This window comes from Electrona antarctica (genome assembly GCF_951216825.1).
Source record: "Electrona antarctica genome assembly, chromosome: 6".
In the NCBI taxonomy this organism is placed as follows: Eukaryota; Metazoa; Chordata; class Actinopteri; order Myctophiformes; family Myctophidae; genus Electrona; species Electrona antarctica.
The window spans coordinates 29,112,093-29,130,791 of NC_136811.1; the positions used below are offsets into that span (position 1 = coordinate 29,112,093).

Sequence of the window (18,699 nt, forward strand, 5' to 3'; positions counted from 1 at the left end):
GTGCACTCATCCACAGCGTGACAGCAAAATGCGGGGCGAGTGCTGGCGCTTTAGCATGGGGGGTCAGATCAACGGCAGCGGGGACAGTATCTACTCTGCACTAATAACTTTGGGGCGGGCCCGTCTAGAGTTTAAATGGACAGGTATCGGTCAAAAAGGAGACATCGAAAAGAAAGATGGATGTAATGGGGAAGGATCAACATATGGAATGTCAGAACAGGTCAGCTCCATATATGGAGATCTAAGGGTTTGAGGTCAGATGTAAAGTTGCTGGCCAATATTGATGACATCTTTTTCTTGTTTTTTTTTTCTCCAGAGTTTTAGACTATCATTAATTTTTCTTTTTCTTTTTTTCCCTTTTTTACGCACCATTAGTGTATTGTATTAATGATTTATTTCGTCAACGAGCGTCCTGACGTAGTTCGCCTTGCGTACACAGCGACGCAAAACGTGTGGACAGTGGCTCCGCCCCCCTCGTGTCAAAATGGAGATATTTGGAAGTGGGTTTGATGATTCTATGTTTGGGGAGACAAGAGACAAAGTTTCCACCACCACACTACTGAATTACAATGCGAAATTCTGTGAACCAGAGGTAGGAATTCGTGGCATTTGATTTGACCAAAAAAAGCGATAGAGATGGTCCAGAGCGTTAGGGACCAGAGCTAGTTATAGGATAGCCCCTCTTGGAACCCTCGTAAAAGGTTTCTGACATTTGGATGTTTACCTTTTAACATCCAAATGTCAGAAACCTTTTACGAGGGTTCCGAGAGGGGCTAGTTATAGGATAACTTGAGTAAACATGATAGCTCTAGTGAGTCTAGTCTAAAGGCATTAGAGCTTTGGACCAGAGCTAACAGTAGTAGTAAAAGGGGCCAAGAAGCGAAAATCGGAATTGATTTGTCTTTTTGCATTGCTGGTTGTTTCCATTTCTAGCTATAAATGGCAACTGTGATTCATTGAAAACGACTTGAAGTTGAAACCCAACTCAAGTGGTAAACTATGCAATGAAGTTTGCTCTTTCTTTCCCAGTGGTTTTGTGATGCCTCTGCTCTTGACACAGACGATTCTTTGGAGAAGCAGAAAATCTTCAAATTCCGAGGTGATTTGGCCTTCAGACAGGGGTGCTATCAGGTATTTGGAAAAACATATTAATTCAAGTCTTTAAAATGTGAAGTTGCAGTGTCAATTATAAAGAGAGCAATTTTGCTAATGCTTAGTTTACCAAATTGATACCTTTTTATTCTTTATTCGGATCCCCATTAGCTTCCACAAAGTGTCTTTATGATGAATTCCTGTACTGTTCTTTGTCTATATAGAAGTGTCTATTTGTACGTCTCTAAATGTTTTGATGAATTGAACATGGTGGACCCTGTTGTAAACAAGTGTAATGCTTAATTGGGTCGTCCACTCACAGTTAACAGCCTTTGTATTGAGTTTGTGCTTGAAATGTACTGTAATTCTGCAAACTGTTAAGAACATTTTCAATCAATCAAAAGTCGCTCTTGCGGGGAGGAAACTTCAGTGAACCCTCGCTATGAGGCTGGCCAAGCCAGGCTACATACCTGCTTCCACCTCATTATGTTATGGTACCTTGTAAGCATTAACCCTTCAAGAACTACCCAGCTAATAGGCTAGGCTAGGCTAGGCTAGGCTATGTTTAATCTGTGTTGTGTAGCACAACTCTGCCATCAGCCTAAAAATAAATGCCTGGCAACCAAATAGAGATTCCAGTCTAACACATTGTGAAATATTTGTTCATAAAATAATAGGAGTGCCTCTAAAGTCACATTTTAAAGTAGAACACTAAATATGTACACAAAATGCATAGTTAACATCTTACTTAATCATAGGTAGAAGAAACAAAGAACAGTTAAAGTAACGTATCCTTTACAGTCTATTTACAACCAACCTGTGATGTTCCAAAATGTCTGGATGTTCACTGTAGCCCTCTGAGATGGACCCTGACCACCCCACCATTATGCTCTTATGACATCCAAATCCATAATCCCCAGTCCTCTGGGCAAGCCCCCAGAACGGCTGGCCATACCATCCTACAAGTACGTTCATTGCACTCACCTGGTGTCCTGGTGGTAATAATCAGGGACTAGTGTTAGAACTTGTAGGATAGAACACCAGGGGTCCCAACTAAGGACCTGAGTTGACAACCTCTGCACTAGAACTCCCAGTTTCTCAACCAGCATGTGTTTCAGAAATCTCTGGATGCATATAGCGGCTGTCTGGAATGGCTTCCTGACAATAACCTGACCATCAGAAGAGACATTCTAGAGGGAATGGCCAGGTGCTACACCCACCTAGGACACAAAGACAAAGCCCTGGAGATGACTGACTTACTGGTACCACACCATAATACATCACTGACTGTAGTTATTATACAGTTCCACTTCCTTTTACTGTACATGAAGGCATTCTGTGTGAGTTGTTTTACAGAACTGTAATCAATATTATGACTTGAGTTGCTACATGAAAGTAGGACACGGTAGTTGAATCAATGCATCTGCATGTCACCTACATGAGCCAGAATGTTAACTACAAACTGTATGTAAAATCAAATGCCGATTTGTTTATCTCCTGCCTCCAGAGCAAAGATGCCTCTAACACATGTCATCTGACCTGCCTACTGCTGCTTAAGGTGGGTGTGCGTGTGTGGGAAGTGGGAACATGCAGAGGGTGGGGCTAGGGGGGCTTGAGCCCCTGCCCTTTTGCCTCAAAGTTAAAAAAAAACAACAATCCACATAATGGCATGTGTGTGTGTGTGGGGGGGGGGGGATGTGTGGCCAACAAGGGCTTATGTGGGGGCCAATAAGTGCCATTGGCCCTTCAAGATGAACATTTGACAAGTTATGATAATTCCACTATCATAATTAATTATACTTTTAATGTGCTGGCTGCCATCAGTTTTTGTTTTAGACTAATGAGAACGTATTGCTTATTTTACTGTCCAATGACATGAAATTGCACAAGGGATGGACCCCACAAAAAGACCACCCCCAAAAATCGGCATGCGCTACGCGCGCTCACACATGTGCCCTTTTCTGGGGTTTGAGCCCCTGCCCCCTCAGTGCTCTCTGCACAGCTGTGTGTGTGTGTGTGTGTGTGCGTGCATAAAAATACATAGTTGTTTTCTTTATCTCTAAAAGGTCAGCATCCACCAGCACTTTGGGGCATTAGGATCCAAGATATCGTCTCTGCAGGATCTGTGCAGTCTGCTACATTTCAACCCGTGGTACTGGTATGACCTGGGACTGACCTGCCTGGACCTGCTGGAGGCTGACAAACTACAGGGTACATTTTGTATACTCGTATGATATACTATGATTACTATCTCATATAGAGCGTCGCAGTCCCGCCCCCTTTCAGAACGACATAGGCGTTTCAAAAAGTATTTTGGAATTATTTTCTGGTGCCCTCGTTGTTCTGAAAGGGGGCGGGACTGCGACGCTCTATAGTATGGTGGGGAGCTCAAGCAGTTCTAGGTTTTTTTTTAGCCAAAGTGTGTACGGGGCCTCACCGTGATAACGTTTTGTTTGTGCTGTTGTCTTTGACAACAGCACCAGGATTTTGCTCCCTGCAGTGTGACTCCACAGGACTGCAGCCTGGTAGACGTAGAGAAGCGGAAAAGGATGCGGACCTGGAAGACAGCAGCGAGGAAGAGGAGTCAGACAGAGTCTGGCTCAAGGCCTGCATGTGTTTAATCAGAACAAGGTATATTACTATAGAAGACAGACAGTCAAGACCCCCAGTCATTCAGCCTGCTCTGGTTTTCCGTTCTGTGTTCATGTTATCATCTGTCTGGAGGCTTGAGAGTCGTTCTCTAACGCTCCATACCCTTTGTATTTGTCTTCCTCCATGAAGTAGATTTCATTAGAGAAATTAATTTGAGAAATAATCACCCTCATTTGTTTTTTATAGAGAAAGCAGGTGGATTCAGATATTTTTTATTTTTATTTTTTTTTCATAATTTGCATCCTCCCAGAACTCAATTGCTATTTAAAACTTTAAATAGTATAATTTAAGGCAATCATCACAGGTTCCAAGTGCAGAATGGGCTAAACTGTTGTGTGTGTGATGCATCAGTTATGGAAAAACTACATGAATTTTTACTACATGAAGGCAAAATGTAGAGCCGTATTTATTCAATGTTTATCTTCCTCTCTCTTGTCCTCTGTTCTTTGCAGACTCTTGTTGAGAATCCTAAGGCAGCAGCAGTCCTCCTTTGTGCTACAGCGCAGCGAGATCACCTTCCAGAGGACAGAGGAACTGTTGCAGCAACTAAATCCAAAAGAGGGCACAAGGCAGACACTCGCTGAGGTCAGACTTCATGTCCATGATCTTCCCAAAATTTGGTAAAATTCTACCCCCCACCCCTATGCATTTAATGCATAGAGGTGGGGGGTAGAATTTTGCTTATGCCATGTAGTTGCAAAGATTATGGCTTGAGTTTTATAGCAGAATTAATTAGGTTTTTACGTGTGTGTGTATTTATTTTTAAATTCGTATAAATTTTTCTTTCGTTGATTATTAGGTTATGTCAGAGGACCTGATCCCGGAGAAGATGAGAGAAGAAAACCAGGATGGTGAAAGTCTAGCAGGTCTATGTATGCAGAGCTTCAAAGATCGCTGGTGGAACAAGATCCTATTAACTGGCGTACTGCAAACCGATGGACCTAGTCATTATAGAAAGATACAGACAAACACTCAACAAAATGTAACTGACTGAAATGATTGATCACCCTTTTGAAGACTCTACTTCCACTATTTACATAGACTATTTACATGCACTGTCAGCTCACATACTAGAAGCATGGGGCACGTTTGGAACGCTGGAACTATGCGTTTGGAACTACACTGAGAATCTGCTCAGTTTTCAGAGCACTCTGGCAGTGATGTCACTGAGTTCAATTGATTTACGAACGGCCAATCAAAACAACATGCCTTGTCTGTGGAGAATGTAGTGGTTCTCAAACCTTTTCATGTCATGGACCTCCAAATTGTAATGTATTTTGCAACGGACACCCATTTGAAAATGTTTTGTCCCAGGGACCCCCAGAAAAGAAGATTTGTGTCAAAATGTTCCAAACTTTTTGGAGATCTTTAAAAAATATGTACAAGCTCGATGCCATGCTGTGATCATCTGCTATTTTTGGATAGCCAGTGCATAAAGTGTTTAAAATGATTGATACTGTATTAACACATTTTGCTGGGGAACCCCTGACAGAACCCACTGAGGATCACTAATGTATTGTTGCTTTGCTTTTTATTTTGAGCCCCTGTGCCTGCTGTCTGTATTTTCCCTCAATGTATTGTTGCTTTGCTTTTTATTTACAGCAGATGCTGCCCACAACGGTGTGATTTCCATGTACAGGTCATGAGTTTGTTTATCAGTCCATTCAAAAGTCAGTAGCATATTAACCAGCAATCCAAAACCAGCAAGTAAACCGAGTATGCCGGCAGTAGACTTGGCTCGTCTCGCTTGTCTCATTTAGCAATGACTTCCTCCTCCATTGTTGTTTTCACTGGTGTTCCAAGTCAAACACACTGGACAACCCGGCATCTGACTAGGGTCGGCCAGTACGCACACTGAGTGTTCTGACTTCATGTCTATTCAAACAGTACACTGTGAGCGCTTTGTGCATATTTCCGACTGCACCCATTGGATAAAACGTGCTGAAAAAGGCTTTCACTGATGAAATCTTGGTACAGTTTGAAAAAACACATTATTGAAAGCATTTGCTTCCTTAAATATTGCACCGTCTTCATTGAAAGAACAAGTGACAGACGCTAGATCTAGATGTACACACACAGTTCATTTGGACACTGGATCAAGATGGCAAATGGCTTACCTGGAAATGTAGCCTATTTATGGATGTCTATAATTTACCTTGCACAATTGTATTGTGCTACTTGCTATGTTTCCATTCTATGAACACTTGGCAATTTTCTCCAGCCACATTTCTTCAAATCAAATTGTTTTCCAATAAATGTAAGCCTTGATTTTTATTTTACGTTTTCTTTTCACAGCAGTTGAATCAAAATTAAGCCCAGGTTTTCAGGACATGGCCATGGCAAGGGCTCTTCAATTATAATGTAAAATCTGTCCTTTTATACGGTTCAGAGACTTGACAAAATCAAGAATGAAGAACTGAAAGATGGGAACCAGTAGAGAAGCAGATCCTGAGACAAGTGGGGATTGATGGGCCACACTTTGAGGAAACCAGCAACCAACACTACATGGAAGGCCCTGACTTGGAATCCCCAGAGGAAGCAGAAGAGAGGTTGGCCTAAGAACACCTGGAGACGGACGAGACGGAACTAGCTGGGGAGAGGCATAAAGAACAGTCCATAGCTGTGTTTTTTAACACTGATAGTGCTGTCAAACAAGTATATAAAGCTATCTCTGAAATCTGCAAGTTGAATCTGCAACACAGTTTTAAACTAGAAAAAGTGCCCTTCTGGGCACAGGTCTCCACCAGGAGGATAGGAGTGTGTGTGTGATGCTTGGCAAAATGTTTAGGAGCAATATAAACGTGCGTGTGTGTGTGTGTGACGCGGCTTGGCCTGTTGTAGCGCCACCATGAGGCTGATTTGAAAACTGTCAAGTGGCATTTCTTCCAAAGCCTAGTGGGAATATGCATGCACAGTTTCACCACAATCGGACGCTGCGTTTAGTAGTTGTGGCGATTTGTACAAAACAGGTACAAGGCGGGCTACTCCTGAAAAGTTTAGAAGCCAATTATAGCCAATGAGGGTGGATTATGAGAAATCAAACAAACCCGTCTTGATCACATGACTATGGAGAGCATGTGTACCGATTTGCGTGAAATTTGGATAAAATCTGAAGGAGTAATATTAGAAAATGTGTTTAACATATGTCGGCCTCCTGGTGGCGCTATAAAGAGCAGATGTGAAAAATTCCAGGCAAAGGTTTTTCCTTGGCTTCTAGGGAGTTGGCATACAAAGTTATCCACAGATCCGTGCAGTTAGAGGTAAAAACACTTTTTGGCCAGGTATAGCGCCACCATGAGGCTGAGTTGAAAATGTTCATGTGGCATTTCTTCCTCGGCCTAGTGGGAATGTGCGTGCACAATTTCACGGATATCACACAATGTGTTCATGATTTGCAGCATTTTGTTTGAAACTGAGCACTCCTGTGAACTTTGGAAGCCAATCTTAGCCAATCAGGATGGAGTCTGAGAAATCTGAAACACCGTTTCGTTGAATGGCTCTAGAGAGACTGTGTACCAATTTGCGTGATGTTTGGACCAAATCTGTAGGTGTACTGTCCAAAAACTTGTTTTGCACAAAGCGGCCTCCTGGTGGTGCTATAACAGGCCGTTCTGGAAATTTTGGGGCAGAGGTTCATGTTGGCATCCAGGGAGTGTGTGTGCAAAATGTGGCATCGACCGGGTTAACGGTGCCGGAGATTAGCTGTTCACAGACGGATGGACGGACGGACACACACACACACACGGACACACGGTCGGACGGACGGAGTGCAAAACATACTCTCTCCCCATGCCTTCGGCCTGGTGGAGACAATGACTAGAATAAGCTACTTCAGACAATTTAATTGCTAAATGATTCACATTGTTCTATCCATTGGCAAATCATCAACGTGTATGATATTACATTTTAGACCTAGGTACATTTTGCTTTGTTTAACATGATGTGTCGAAATTTTACTTTGACAAAAACAGTTTTTTGTGTAAAATAAGGTTTTCTACTTTCCCCATGTGCTTCCCAACTTCACAGCCAGGTGTAAATGATGGATGCTTACTAGATTTAAGCTCCCCTACAGTACCAGTGCATTCTGGTATTGTGAATCAATGCACCAACTTCAGTGTTTACTGACTGACCTAGCTGACCTATAATCACAATATATAATAGCACAGTGAGTCCCCCAGGGGTCAGATTTCGTGTTTTGTTTTTTAATATAGCATCAACATCAGCTGTAGACACTATAAACCCTATACACATCGGCTATTTGAAACTATCCGATCTACGAGCTTGTTGATCAAATCAGCAAATCAGACCTTTAAACTCAGTCAAATACATTTCAAATCATATGAAATAAAATATTGGGTCTTTAGTAGGGTCAAGGAGTAAACAGTGATGAAGAAGAACAGCAGAGGAAAAAACACAAAAGTCAGTTGGCAGTGAAAATCAGAACAGCGACAGAATGTTCCATTTGTACACCCTCAGAGTTAAATTAACCTTGATTTTACAATATAAATTGGGGGTCCCAGAGATAGAAATGCCATTAAATGGGGGTCCGTGGATGGACCGTGGACTAATTAATGAGAAACTAGCCCTAACCGTAACCTCACAAAAACAAGTAATCCGTGTTTGTTGGAAAAACATCAGAGGGGTTTGAAGTAAGGCCCATTTTAACCATCAATGGCTTCCTTTCTGAAAAATAACGTCATTGTAAAAAGATTCACGCGTTGCTAGTATTTACAATGAGAAGCGGATGGGATCTGGTGCCTAGTACTAGTACCCGGATGTAACGTAGTAGGTAGGACTACAAACGACTACAACAAACTCGAGGGAAAAACTCAAACTCGCGGGGAAAACTCGTGGGCGGAGCCTCACACCGGAAGGAAGTGACCCCCCCTCAAATACGACGCAGACGCAGTGATGCGGGTTTGATGATCACAGTTTGTTGAAAGTGCCACGTCACGTCACCCATCGTGCTCTTCGTCTGCAGGTAAATAATTTGTTACTTTAATATTTAACGCTGTTTTTGTTGTTGTTACTTGTTATGTTGTTTATATATACTATGTATCTACACCAATGTTCAACCGTGTTCCTGTAGTGGATTCGTTAGTGTCGTCGCTTTGTAAACACGAGGGTCCGAGTTCTAGTCCCGGTCGAGGCATTAGTCTTTTTCCTTTTTACCAACACTCTTTGGATTTGGTGGGAATCGAACCCGGGTACCCATGTTAACAAAGCAAAGTCTGTAACCACTCGGCTACTGTAATATATATATACAAACAAATGACCAGAAGTAGCAGTCTTCTACTTTCTCCAATTCTGTAGTTTTTTGGAGATTAAGTAATGCAGATGCTTAACGACAATTAAACTATTGAGAGTGTAAAGATCTACTATTGGGGTCCATTTGGTTACCTAAATTAAATTGCTCTGTATTGTGACAGTAATCATTGCTATAGTGTGTGTTCAGTAACAGTGTTAAATAGCTCTATAGTGTGACAGTAATCATTGCTATAGTGTTTGTTCAGTAACAGAGGTCTCCCGGTCTCTCCAGCTTTTTGTTGAACAGAAAAGGCATTTTCTGAAACTGGAATTTTATCCAATCAGGAACGCAGTCAGGATACAGATTAAACAAGTGGAATTGTAATGTAACAGACACAATTAGAACTGGAACATTAGGCTCATAAATAGCTACTTTCTCCTGATTGGCTGAACATTTGTCACCTACCTGAAATGTCTTTTTTTAAACCCTTTTCTATTTATTAAAGAGCTGGAGAGACATGAATATTCCTGTTACTGAACACACTCTATAGCAATGATTACTGTCACAATATAGAGCTATTTAACACTGTTACTGAACACACTCTATAGCAATGATTACTGTCACAATATAGAGCTATTTAACACTGTTACTGAACACACTCTATAGCAATCATTACTGCACAATATAGAGCTATTTAACACTGTTACTGAACACACTCTATAGCAATCATTACTGCACAATATAGAGCTATTTAACACTGTTACTGAACACACTCTATAGCAATGATTACTGTCACAATATAGAGCTATTTAACACTGTTACTGAACACACTCTATAGCAATGATTACTGTCACAATATAGAACTATTTAACACTGTTACTGAACACACTCTATAGCAATCATTACTGCACAATATAGAACTATTTAACACTATTACTGAACACACTCTATAGCAATCATTACTGCACAATATAGAACTATTTAACACTGTTACTGAACACACACTATAGCAATTATTACTGTCACAATAACTTTGTAATGCTACTGATGTTTGTGTGCAACATTTGAGCAGACAGGCCTTTTTTATGTCAATCAATCAAGTCACCTTAATTCAAGTGATAGATTATATACAGGGGCATGCCATGTGGTCTACCTGCACAGCCTTTGTGATCTACTGGTAGATCACGATGTACCTTTTTGGGCACCCCTGCAATACAGGATTCCTGTCCAGAATTGTTTTATTAAATATAGAGGGTTTAAGTCGTTCTGAATTTATGTGCGTTTCTTTTTCTGTCTTTCTTTCTTAGGACGGAGATCAAGGTAGACACCGTTGGAAGGCTTTAGCCAGCCAGCCCCGCCAGTCAGCCAGTGTAGAAAGTCAGGCTGCCAAGCCAGCGCACTTCAGCCATTGCAGCCAAGGGTTAGGGTTAGTCAGCTCAGCCAGGCCTCTCTCGAGGCCTGGCTCTCTGTCTGCCTGGCCCGGTCTGCCCCGCCCTGCCTTGCAGCAACAGAACCAGCCGGCCTGGCAAGCCATCCAGCTCAGAATGCGAGCTCAGCAAGCCAGCGCAGCGAAAATCTTTACAAGCCCAGACTCAGGATGTCCAGCAGACAGCCAGGGTCTCCTACCTGACAGCCAACAGTCAGCCAGACCAGACCCGCATTTGCAGCAAGCCAGGCTCTCAGCCCTAACAGTGCAGTGCCTTTGATTAGTCATCCAAGCCAAAGGGTAGGGTTTGACTGCCCAGGCCTGTAGTGCCCTTGATTAGTCATCCAAGCCAAAGGGTAGGGTTTGACTGCCCGGGCCCAGTGCAGTGCCCTTGATTAGTCATCCAAGCCAAAGGGTAGGGTTTGACTGCCCGGGCCGCCTGCCAACTGCCAATGCTTTCCTGCGACCCTTCCTGCTTGCCAAGGTCTGCCACAAACTTTCTGTCCTGTCCTGGCCTGAAACTGGTTATTTCTGAGTCTGGGCTTGTAAAGATTTTCGCTGCACTGGCTTGCTGAGCTCGCATTCTGAGCTGGCTGGCTTGCCAGGCCGGCTGGTTCTGTTGCTGCAGGGCGGGGCAGACCGGGCCAGGCAGACAGAGCCAGGCCTCGAGAGAGGCCTGCCTGCCTGCCTGCCTGCCTGCCTGCCTGCAACTTGAATGAGGTGTGTAAACATTTATTTCACGGGTGTGGGTGTTGACCGTGGCTTTTGTGTTCTCCAGGTGTTTTTTGAAGGAGAGTGTCCTGTCCAGTGTAACTCCAAGTTTCATGGGGTGGGTATGGTTGGAGAGTTTGTGACCATCCCAAGTGACGCTCAGTTCTTTTTTCACGTCTCGGTTCCTCAGGTGGAAGCTGCATAGTTGGGTTGTTGATGGGTTGGGTTTCAGGTGCTTGTATTGTAGTAGCTTGACATTTCTTGGAGGGCACTTTCAAGGACAGATGCAATCTTCTGGAAGTCTGCTTGTTGGGTGGTAATGCAGAGGTCGTCGGCGTAGATGAAACGCTGGCATTCTGTGGGTAGTGGCTGGTCGTTTGTGTAGATATTGAAAAGGAGGGGGGCGAGCACGCTACCTTGTGGGAGGCCGTTCTTTTGGGCTTTCCATTTACTCCTCTGGTCATTTAACTGGACATAGAAGCGCCTGTTGTTGAGGAGGCTTTTCCTGACCATTGTGCTGTGTTGGACAGTGTCGTAGGCAGCAGAGAGATCTCTGAATGCTGCTCCAGTTATTTGTTTTCCCTCAAACCCATCCTCAATGTGTTGGGTGAGGTTGAGCTCTGTCCAGCACAGGAGCGGCCGGGACGGAAACCAGCTTGGTCTTTAGTCAGCTTGGTGTCTATGAGTGGCATGAGGCGTTGGAGTAGCAGCCTCTCATAGAGCTTGTAGGTGATGCAGAGGAGGGAAATGGGTCGGTAGCTCTTTGGGGATAATGGGTCTTTGCCAGGTTTGGGGATTGCAACCACTTTGGCCTTTCTCCAGACAGAAGGGATGGTTTTCTGTGCCATGCATGTGTTCAGCATCCCCACAAGCCAGGTCTTTGCGTTAGGTCCCAGGTGCTGTATCATTTCTGCCAGTAAGTCATCAATCCCTGCTGCTTTTCCAGGTTTCAACTTTCCCATTGCAGTTTCGAGTTCTTCTAAGTCGAAGGGTTTGGTTTGAGGGCTGGCTGATTGTGGTTGGTCTGATACCACTGTGCGATGGTATTCTCCTGTGGGATGGAGGCGGTGTTGGTTACGACTGTTGGCCACCAGTTGTGATGCAACAGAGGTTTGCTGTGACCGTTGTGAATTATGGGTGGTGTGGTCTTCGCCAAGACGGCGGATTGTGGCCCATACCTTCCTGCTGTTATTTGTCATGTTGGTGTTCTCTATATCTGTTCGTCCTGGGCATGACGTTAAACTGTTCCGCTCGAGAGGACCGGCGACCCTCGAATGTAAACAGCCACGAAAGGAAACTATGTGTGTGTGTTAGGTGTTCATTATCATTTCATTCCAGACTTTCCTTCGTTCATCCCCAACTTCACTGTCTATCTCCTGTGTTCTCCATTCATCTTGAGCGATACACAGTCGTCTGATGTGTGGGGGGAGGTGCCGGCTAGCGCATAAAGGCACGGGACAGGTGTTGTCTTGACGCATCCTGTGATGATGCGACAGGTGTCATTTAGGGCTGTGTCGACCAATTTGGTGTGACGTGATCGGCTCCAGCTTGAGCAGGCATACTCTGCTGTAGAGAAAGACAGGGCCATGACAGTTGCACGGATTGTTTGTGGGTCTGCGCCCCACTTGGAGTTCACTAGTTTTCGCAGGATGTTATTGCGGGTGTTGACCGTGGCTTTTGTGTTCTCGAGGTGTTTTTTGAAGGAGAGTGTCCTGTCCAGTGTAACTCCAAGATACATGGGGTGGGTATGGTTGCAGAGTTTGTGACCATCCCAAGTGACGCTCAGTTCTTTTTTCGCGTCACGGTTCCTCAGGTGGAAGCTGCATAGTTGGGTTTGTGTGTGTCTTTCTTTTTCTGTCTTTCTTTCTTAGGACGCAGATCAAGGTAGACGCCGTTGGAAGGCTCAACACAAGCCGAGGCCCCTAGAGATCCATCCCAAAGCTTCCCTCAGGGAGCCCAGCTAGCCAGAAAGCCCGCCCAGTCAGCCAACGCAGCCAGCCAGCCCCGCCAGTCAGCCAGTGTAGAAATTCAGGATGCCAAGCCAGCGCACATCAGCCCTTGCAGCCAGCCATTGCAGCCAGCCTTGCTCAGTCAGCTCAGCCAGGCCTCTCTCGCGGCCTGGCTCTCTGTCAGCCTGGCCCGGTCTGCCCCGCCTTGCCTTGCAGCAACAGAACCAGCCGGCCTGGCAAGCCAACCAGCTCAGAATGCGAGCCCAGCAAGCCAGCGCAGCAAAAAAATTTACAAGCCCAGACTCGGGTGCCCAGACAGCCTGTGCAGCCAACAGCCAGCCAGCCCAGACCAGCATTTGCAGCAAGCCAGGATCCAACCCTTGCAGCGCAGCCTTAGGCCGGATAGTCCCCCTGCCTGCACTTTGTTGCTTAACTGTGCCTTGCCTGCTTGCCTCGGTCTGCCACAAACTGTCTGTCCTGGCCTGCCTGTCTGAAACTGGCTCGCCTGACTGCATGCTTGCCTGCCTGCGTTCTCTGGGCTCGCATTCTGAGCTGGCTGGCTTGCTAGGCCGACTGGTTCTGTTGCTGCAAGGCAAGGCGGGGCAGAACGGGCCAGGCAGACATGGGTCGGCGGTTCGAATCCCGGCTCCTCCTGTCTACATGTCGAAGTGTCCTTGGGCAAGACACTGAACCCCAAATTGCTCCCGATGTGCTGGTTGGTACCTTGCATGGCTTCCGCTGCAATCGGTGTATGAATGTGTGTGTGAATGGGTGAATGTAATGCACAATCTATGTAAAGCGCCTTGGATAAAGGCGCTATATAAATGCACCATTTACCATTTACCATTTTAGAGAGATCTCTGAATGCTGCTCCAGTTATTTGTTTTCCCTCCCTTTGCCAGGTTTGGGGATTGCAACCACTTTGGCCTTTCTCCAGACAGAAGGGATGGTTTTCTGTGCCATGCATGTGTTCAGCATCCCCACAAGCCAGGTCTTTGCGTTAGGTCCCAGGATCTGTATCATTTCTGCCAGTATGTCATCAATCCAACACTGTTTTTTGTTAATCATCGAATGAAATGTGGGAGGTCGGCAAGAGAAAGTTTAAAAAATCATAGCAAAACTTGAAAAAGTGCCACTCGGGGCTATTATAGGCCAATGTGAAAAGGGTGCCATTTCTTCTTACGCCTTGGATGGCAATTGGATGATTTGAGGCATTTTCTTCCAAAAATGTGTTTTGCAAAAATCCACCTGTTGGTGGCGCTATAACAGGCCAATGTGAAAAGGGTGGGATATATTCCTCAGCCTTGTAGGAAAGACTGTGAAAGATTTCACGTAAATTGCACGCTGCGTTCATGATTTGAGGCTTTTTGTTCAAAATGGGCAAATCCTGCAAACTTTAAAAGCCAATGTTAGCCAATTAGGATAGAATAAGAAATATGGGACAGATCTGTCTTGAACACATGAATATAGAGATGGTGTGTAGCGATTTGCGGGATTTTGACACAATCTGGAGGAGTAATATCAAAAAAATGGTTTTTCAAAAGTCGGCCTCCTGGTGGCGCTATAACAGGCCGTTCTGGAAAATTGGGGGCAGAGGTTCATCGTTGGCATCCAGGGAGTGTGTGTGCAAAATTTGGCATCGACCGGGTTAATGGTGCCGGAGATTAGCTGTTAACAAACTGACGGACACACTCACACACAGACGGAGTGCAAAACATACTCTCCCCCCATGCCTTTGGCCTGGTGGAGACAATAATTCAAAAATGTTTTTCTTCTTTATATACCGTTATTAATTATTGCCTACAATGTAAATTGTGAAATTACTTTACCGTTGAAATGTAATTTTTTACATTTCAACGGTAAAGTAATTGACCTGTACAACAAAACAAAAACTAAGGCACTGGTGTGGTACTTCTGGTTTACCGGAATGGGGTTCAACTCCCTGCAGTGCTCTGCTCAATTTGTTGTATTTACATAGATAGCCCCCATGGTTCTTTAATGTGTTTGTACTCCCTACACTTATGTTACCAAGTCTATTTATGTATTACTTATGTTCACTAGAACTAGACCCATTGATGATATGCACACGGCTGCCATCTTGCCAGCAAGGTGCTACCTAGGTGCAACTTCCCATAGACAGCCCATTCATCCAAACAGAAGTCCTATTTAATTCACCAACATGTACGAAAAGCTTGAATTATCATCTTACTATCTGCAAAGTGTTTGTTTCATAAAAATCCACTGATACTGGTGAAGGTCATTTACTAGTCTCATGAAGGTCATCTATTCTGGTCAAGGTAATTTATACTGGTCAAGGTAATTTATACTGGTCAAGGTAATTTATACTGGTGAAGGTCATTTATACTGGTCATGGTCATTTATACTGGTGAAGGTCATGTACGAGTCTTATGAAGGTCATTTCTACTGGTCAAGGTCATTTCTACTGGTCAATGTCATTTACTAGTCTTATGAAGGTCATTTATACTGGTCAAGGTCATTTATACTGGTCACGGTCATTTTTACTTGTCATGGTCATTTATACTGGTCAAGGTCATTTACTAGTCTTATGAAGGTCATTAGTGTCGGAGGGCATACTAGTATGTCATTTTTTACGATTTCGGAGGATTTGAAAAAAGGTGAAAATCACGGAAAAGCGAAAGGCTATAGTCCATGGTGTCGGAGGGCATACTCTAGGGGGCCATTTTTCACGATTTCGGAGGATTTGAAAAAAGGTGAAAATCACAGAAAAGCGACAGGCTATAGTCCATGGTGTCGGAGGGCATACTATAGTATGTCGTTTTTTACGATTTCGGAGGATTTGAAAAAAAGGTGAAAATCGTGGAAAAGCAAAAGGTTATAGTCCATGGTCACGGACCACATACTGGTCAAGGTCATTTATACTGGTCAAGGTCATTTAGGGCATACTATAGTATGTTGTTTTTCACGATTTCGGAGGATTTGAAAAAAGGTGAAAATCAGGGAAAAGCGAAAGGCTATAGTCCATGGTGTCGGAGGGCACTATCAAGTGGCATTTCTTCCAAAGCCTAGTGGGAATATGCATGCACAGTTTCACCACAATCGGACGCTGCGTTTAGTAGTTGTGGCGATTTGTACAAAACAGGTACAAGGCGGGCTACTCCTGAAAAGTTTAGAAGCCAATTGTAGCCAATGAGGGTGGATTATGAGAAATCAAACAAACCCGTCTTGATCACATGACTATGGAGAGCATGTGTACCGATTTGCGTGAAATTTTTATAAAATCTGAAGGAGTAATATTAGAAAATGTGTTTAACATATGTCGGCCTCCTGGTGGCGCTATAAAGAGCAGATGTGAAAAACTTGTTTTGCACAAAGCGGCCTCCTGGTGGTGCTATAACAGGCCGTTCTGGAAACGGTGCCGTAGATTAGCTGTTCACAGACGGAAGGACGGATGGACAGACGGACACACACACACACACACACGGACACACGGACGGAAGGACGGACGGACGGACGGACGGACGGACGGACGGACGGACGGACGGACGGACGGACGGACGGACGGACGGACGGACGGAGTGCAAAACATACTCTCTCCCCATGCCTTCGGCCTGGTGGAGACAACAATATAGAACATGGGGTCCCAGCTTTATCTGTCAGCTAAGGGGTCCTTGGCCTGAAAATTGTAGTGTCATGGTCAGTCAGTTTAACTGCTCATTATTCACTGAATACATTACAACATGCAACATTCATAAACACAAAAACATCTTTTCATCAAAATTTATTGAATTTTGTCCTCAAACAAGTATAAAATATATATGTATTTTTCTAAATCAAGCCACAGCCTCAACATCAGTTGGGATTTAAATGAATAGCATTGCACAAATTGTTTGCCTCTGTTCCACATCTAAAGCTAACAAAAATTACAGGGGCCTAGATAAAGTTAAGAACTCTTAAGCAATCCTTTGAGTGATTACAGGCTTGTTTTAGAATTTACAGTAGTCACTCTCTTATCTTTGATAAGATTTTGGATACAGGCATTGGGTGGTATATTTTTAAAGGTGTGAAAGTCAGTTCCAAAGACACAGAATAGGCCAAATCCTACTTATGTTACCAACCAAAATATCTCCTCTGGTTAGTAAGGCTCTCACTTTTTTGTCGGTTTCATACCATGAACCCTTCTGCCAATTTAAGGGACTAGACTGGATAGGGTGCATGGTGTGTGTATAATAGTCAATTGTTTATTTCCCAGGAAACCTGAGGTCAAGATTGAATCTGGAGAATTCTCATTGAAAACTGCTTTGTCTCAGATTAGGCAATATGTGATCATATGAATAAATGTATAGCACTGACATTGCTTTTGAAGCAATGCTGTGCTTCTATATTAAACAGTAATCATTCCATGGGGCGTCTGTGCTCAATATGAAGATGTTTTGGTTATGTATCCAATATCCATAGCAATAAGTGTCATGGGTTCACCCAGACAAAGTAGGGAGCTTACAACACCTGTAAACTTTGATATATGGTTGAGATACTGAAGAATATAAATTCATTGTTTTGCAGTATCCAGGGAACCAACTTTAACTGTCACTATAACTGGAAATGAAATTTGAGCTGTGTTAAATTAAGATTAAAATCAGAGAAGAACATTTTGAAGTTTGTAGGCTAGTGAAAGGTCTGTAAAAAAAATAGAAATAGAAAACAGAAGAATAAAACCTTAATAAGGACTGGTCTCCTAAGCACTGAGCAAATAAATGTCAATGGGTAGGGGATTACAAAACCCCATATGTCAAAAAGTAGTAGAGTCGAAGTTCCCATCACAAATCCATAAATGTTTAGGGGATAAACAAAATTCAAGTACTGATAAGGCTTGATATGTGCCAGAGAAACCAGTCCTTATTAAAGAGTTAAGTTTGAAACACTGCGTTATTATCAGTAACATTCAACAGCTACAAACAGGGATTGTTATCCTAGATACAGAAAACAAGTGAGGACTAGTGAGAAATAGCGGAAGTATAGCAAAGGATACAGAATTACAGATATGAAGTGTGCATGATAAGACAGCAGATAACTACTCAGTTCACAAGTATAACTGGGATATATGATGGATGTGGGATAGAATCAGAACTCACAAGCACTAGGACATCAGCAGACCAAGTAAAATATACAGAACAGAGGAACGCTTCAATTTATGCCATACAGGTTTAACTATATAATTACAGCTAATGGGGTTAAAATGAAACTGAGACCAATGGTTTCCTTTACAACCAATATGCTTTTTCTGCATATCTTTGGATACAATCAATATAGAATATTTTGACTAGTCTGATTGTGGTAATTTGTGTCTCAGTATTTCTAGTTTCCTGATAATAAACCATAATTTACACTGTGTTAAGTGTTTATCTGCATCATAAGTCTGCAAATAAGGGAGATGCAATTTAAAGGGTTACAGGGTTTGAAGACACTGAACGTCCTTTCAATAAAGGACATGATTCTTCAGTAATTTAACATGTACCTGTATTTATCAAGCACTGCTCGTTTGTTCATGTGTTCCTGTATCCAAATACAGGAACACCAAAAAAGGAGTGAAAGTTCACCCCACTCTCTACATACATAGTTCAACTTTTCACATGTTCTGACTC

General features: G+C 43.4%; 1 protein-coding gene across 2 annotated transcripts; it reads left to right on the plus strand.

The window, feature by feature from the left end:
* Window positions 1–442: 442 nt before the first annotated feature.
* On the plus strand, window positions 443–6,016 carry cUnh8orf76 (chromosome Un C8orf76 homolog). 2 transcript variants are annotated; one of them, XM_079502670.1, is made up of 8 exons: window positions 443–592; window positions 1,030–1,131; window positions 2,211–2,354; window positions 2,600–2,650; window positions 3,159–3,303; window positions 3,570–3,723; window positions 4,197–4,329; window positions 4,544–6,016. In XM_079502670.1, exons 1-8 carry the CDS (start codon window positions 485–487, stop codon window positions 4,736–4,738), a joined length of 1,032 nt encoding a protein of 343 aa, XP_079358796.1. In that variant the 5' UTR covers window positions 443–484; the 3' UTR covers window positions 4,739–6,016. The 2 variants fall into 2 exon arrangements, with proteins under 2 accessions (XP_079358796.1, XP_079358797.1); XM_079502671.1 differs by having other exon boundaries at window positions 1,030–1,099.
* Window positions 6,017–18,699: the final 12,683 nt, after the last annotated feature.

Coding starts and splice junctions, on each gene's coding strand:
- cUnh8orf76 (XM_079502670.1), top strand. CDS start 485: ATGGAGATATTTGGAAGTGGGTTTGATGATTCTATGTTTGGGGAGACA. Junction 593..1,029: donor CGAAATTCTGTGAACCAGAG/GTAGGAATTCGT, acceptor TTTCTTTCCCAG/TGGTTTTGTGATGCCTCTGC. Junction 2,651..3,158: donor CCTGCCTACTGCTGCTTAAG/GTGGGTGTGCGT, acceptor TATCTCTAAAAG/GTCAGCATCCACCAGCACTT.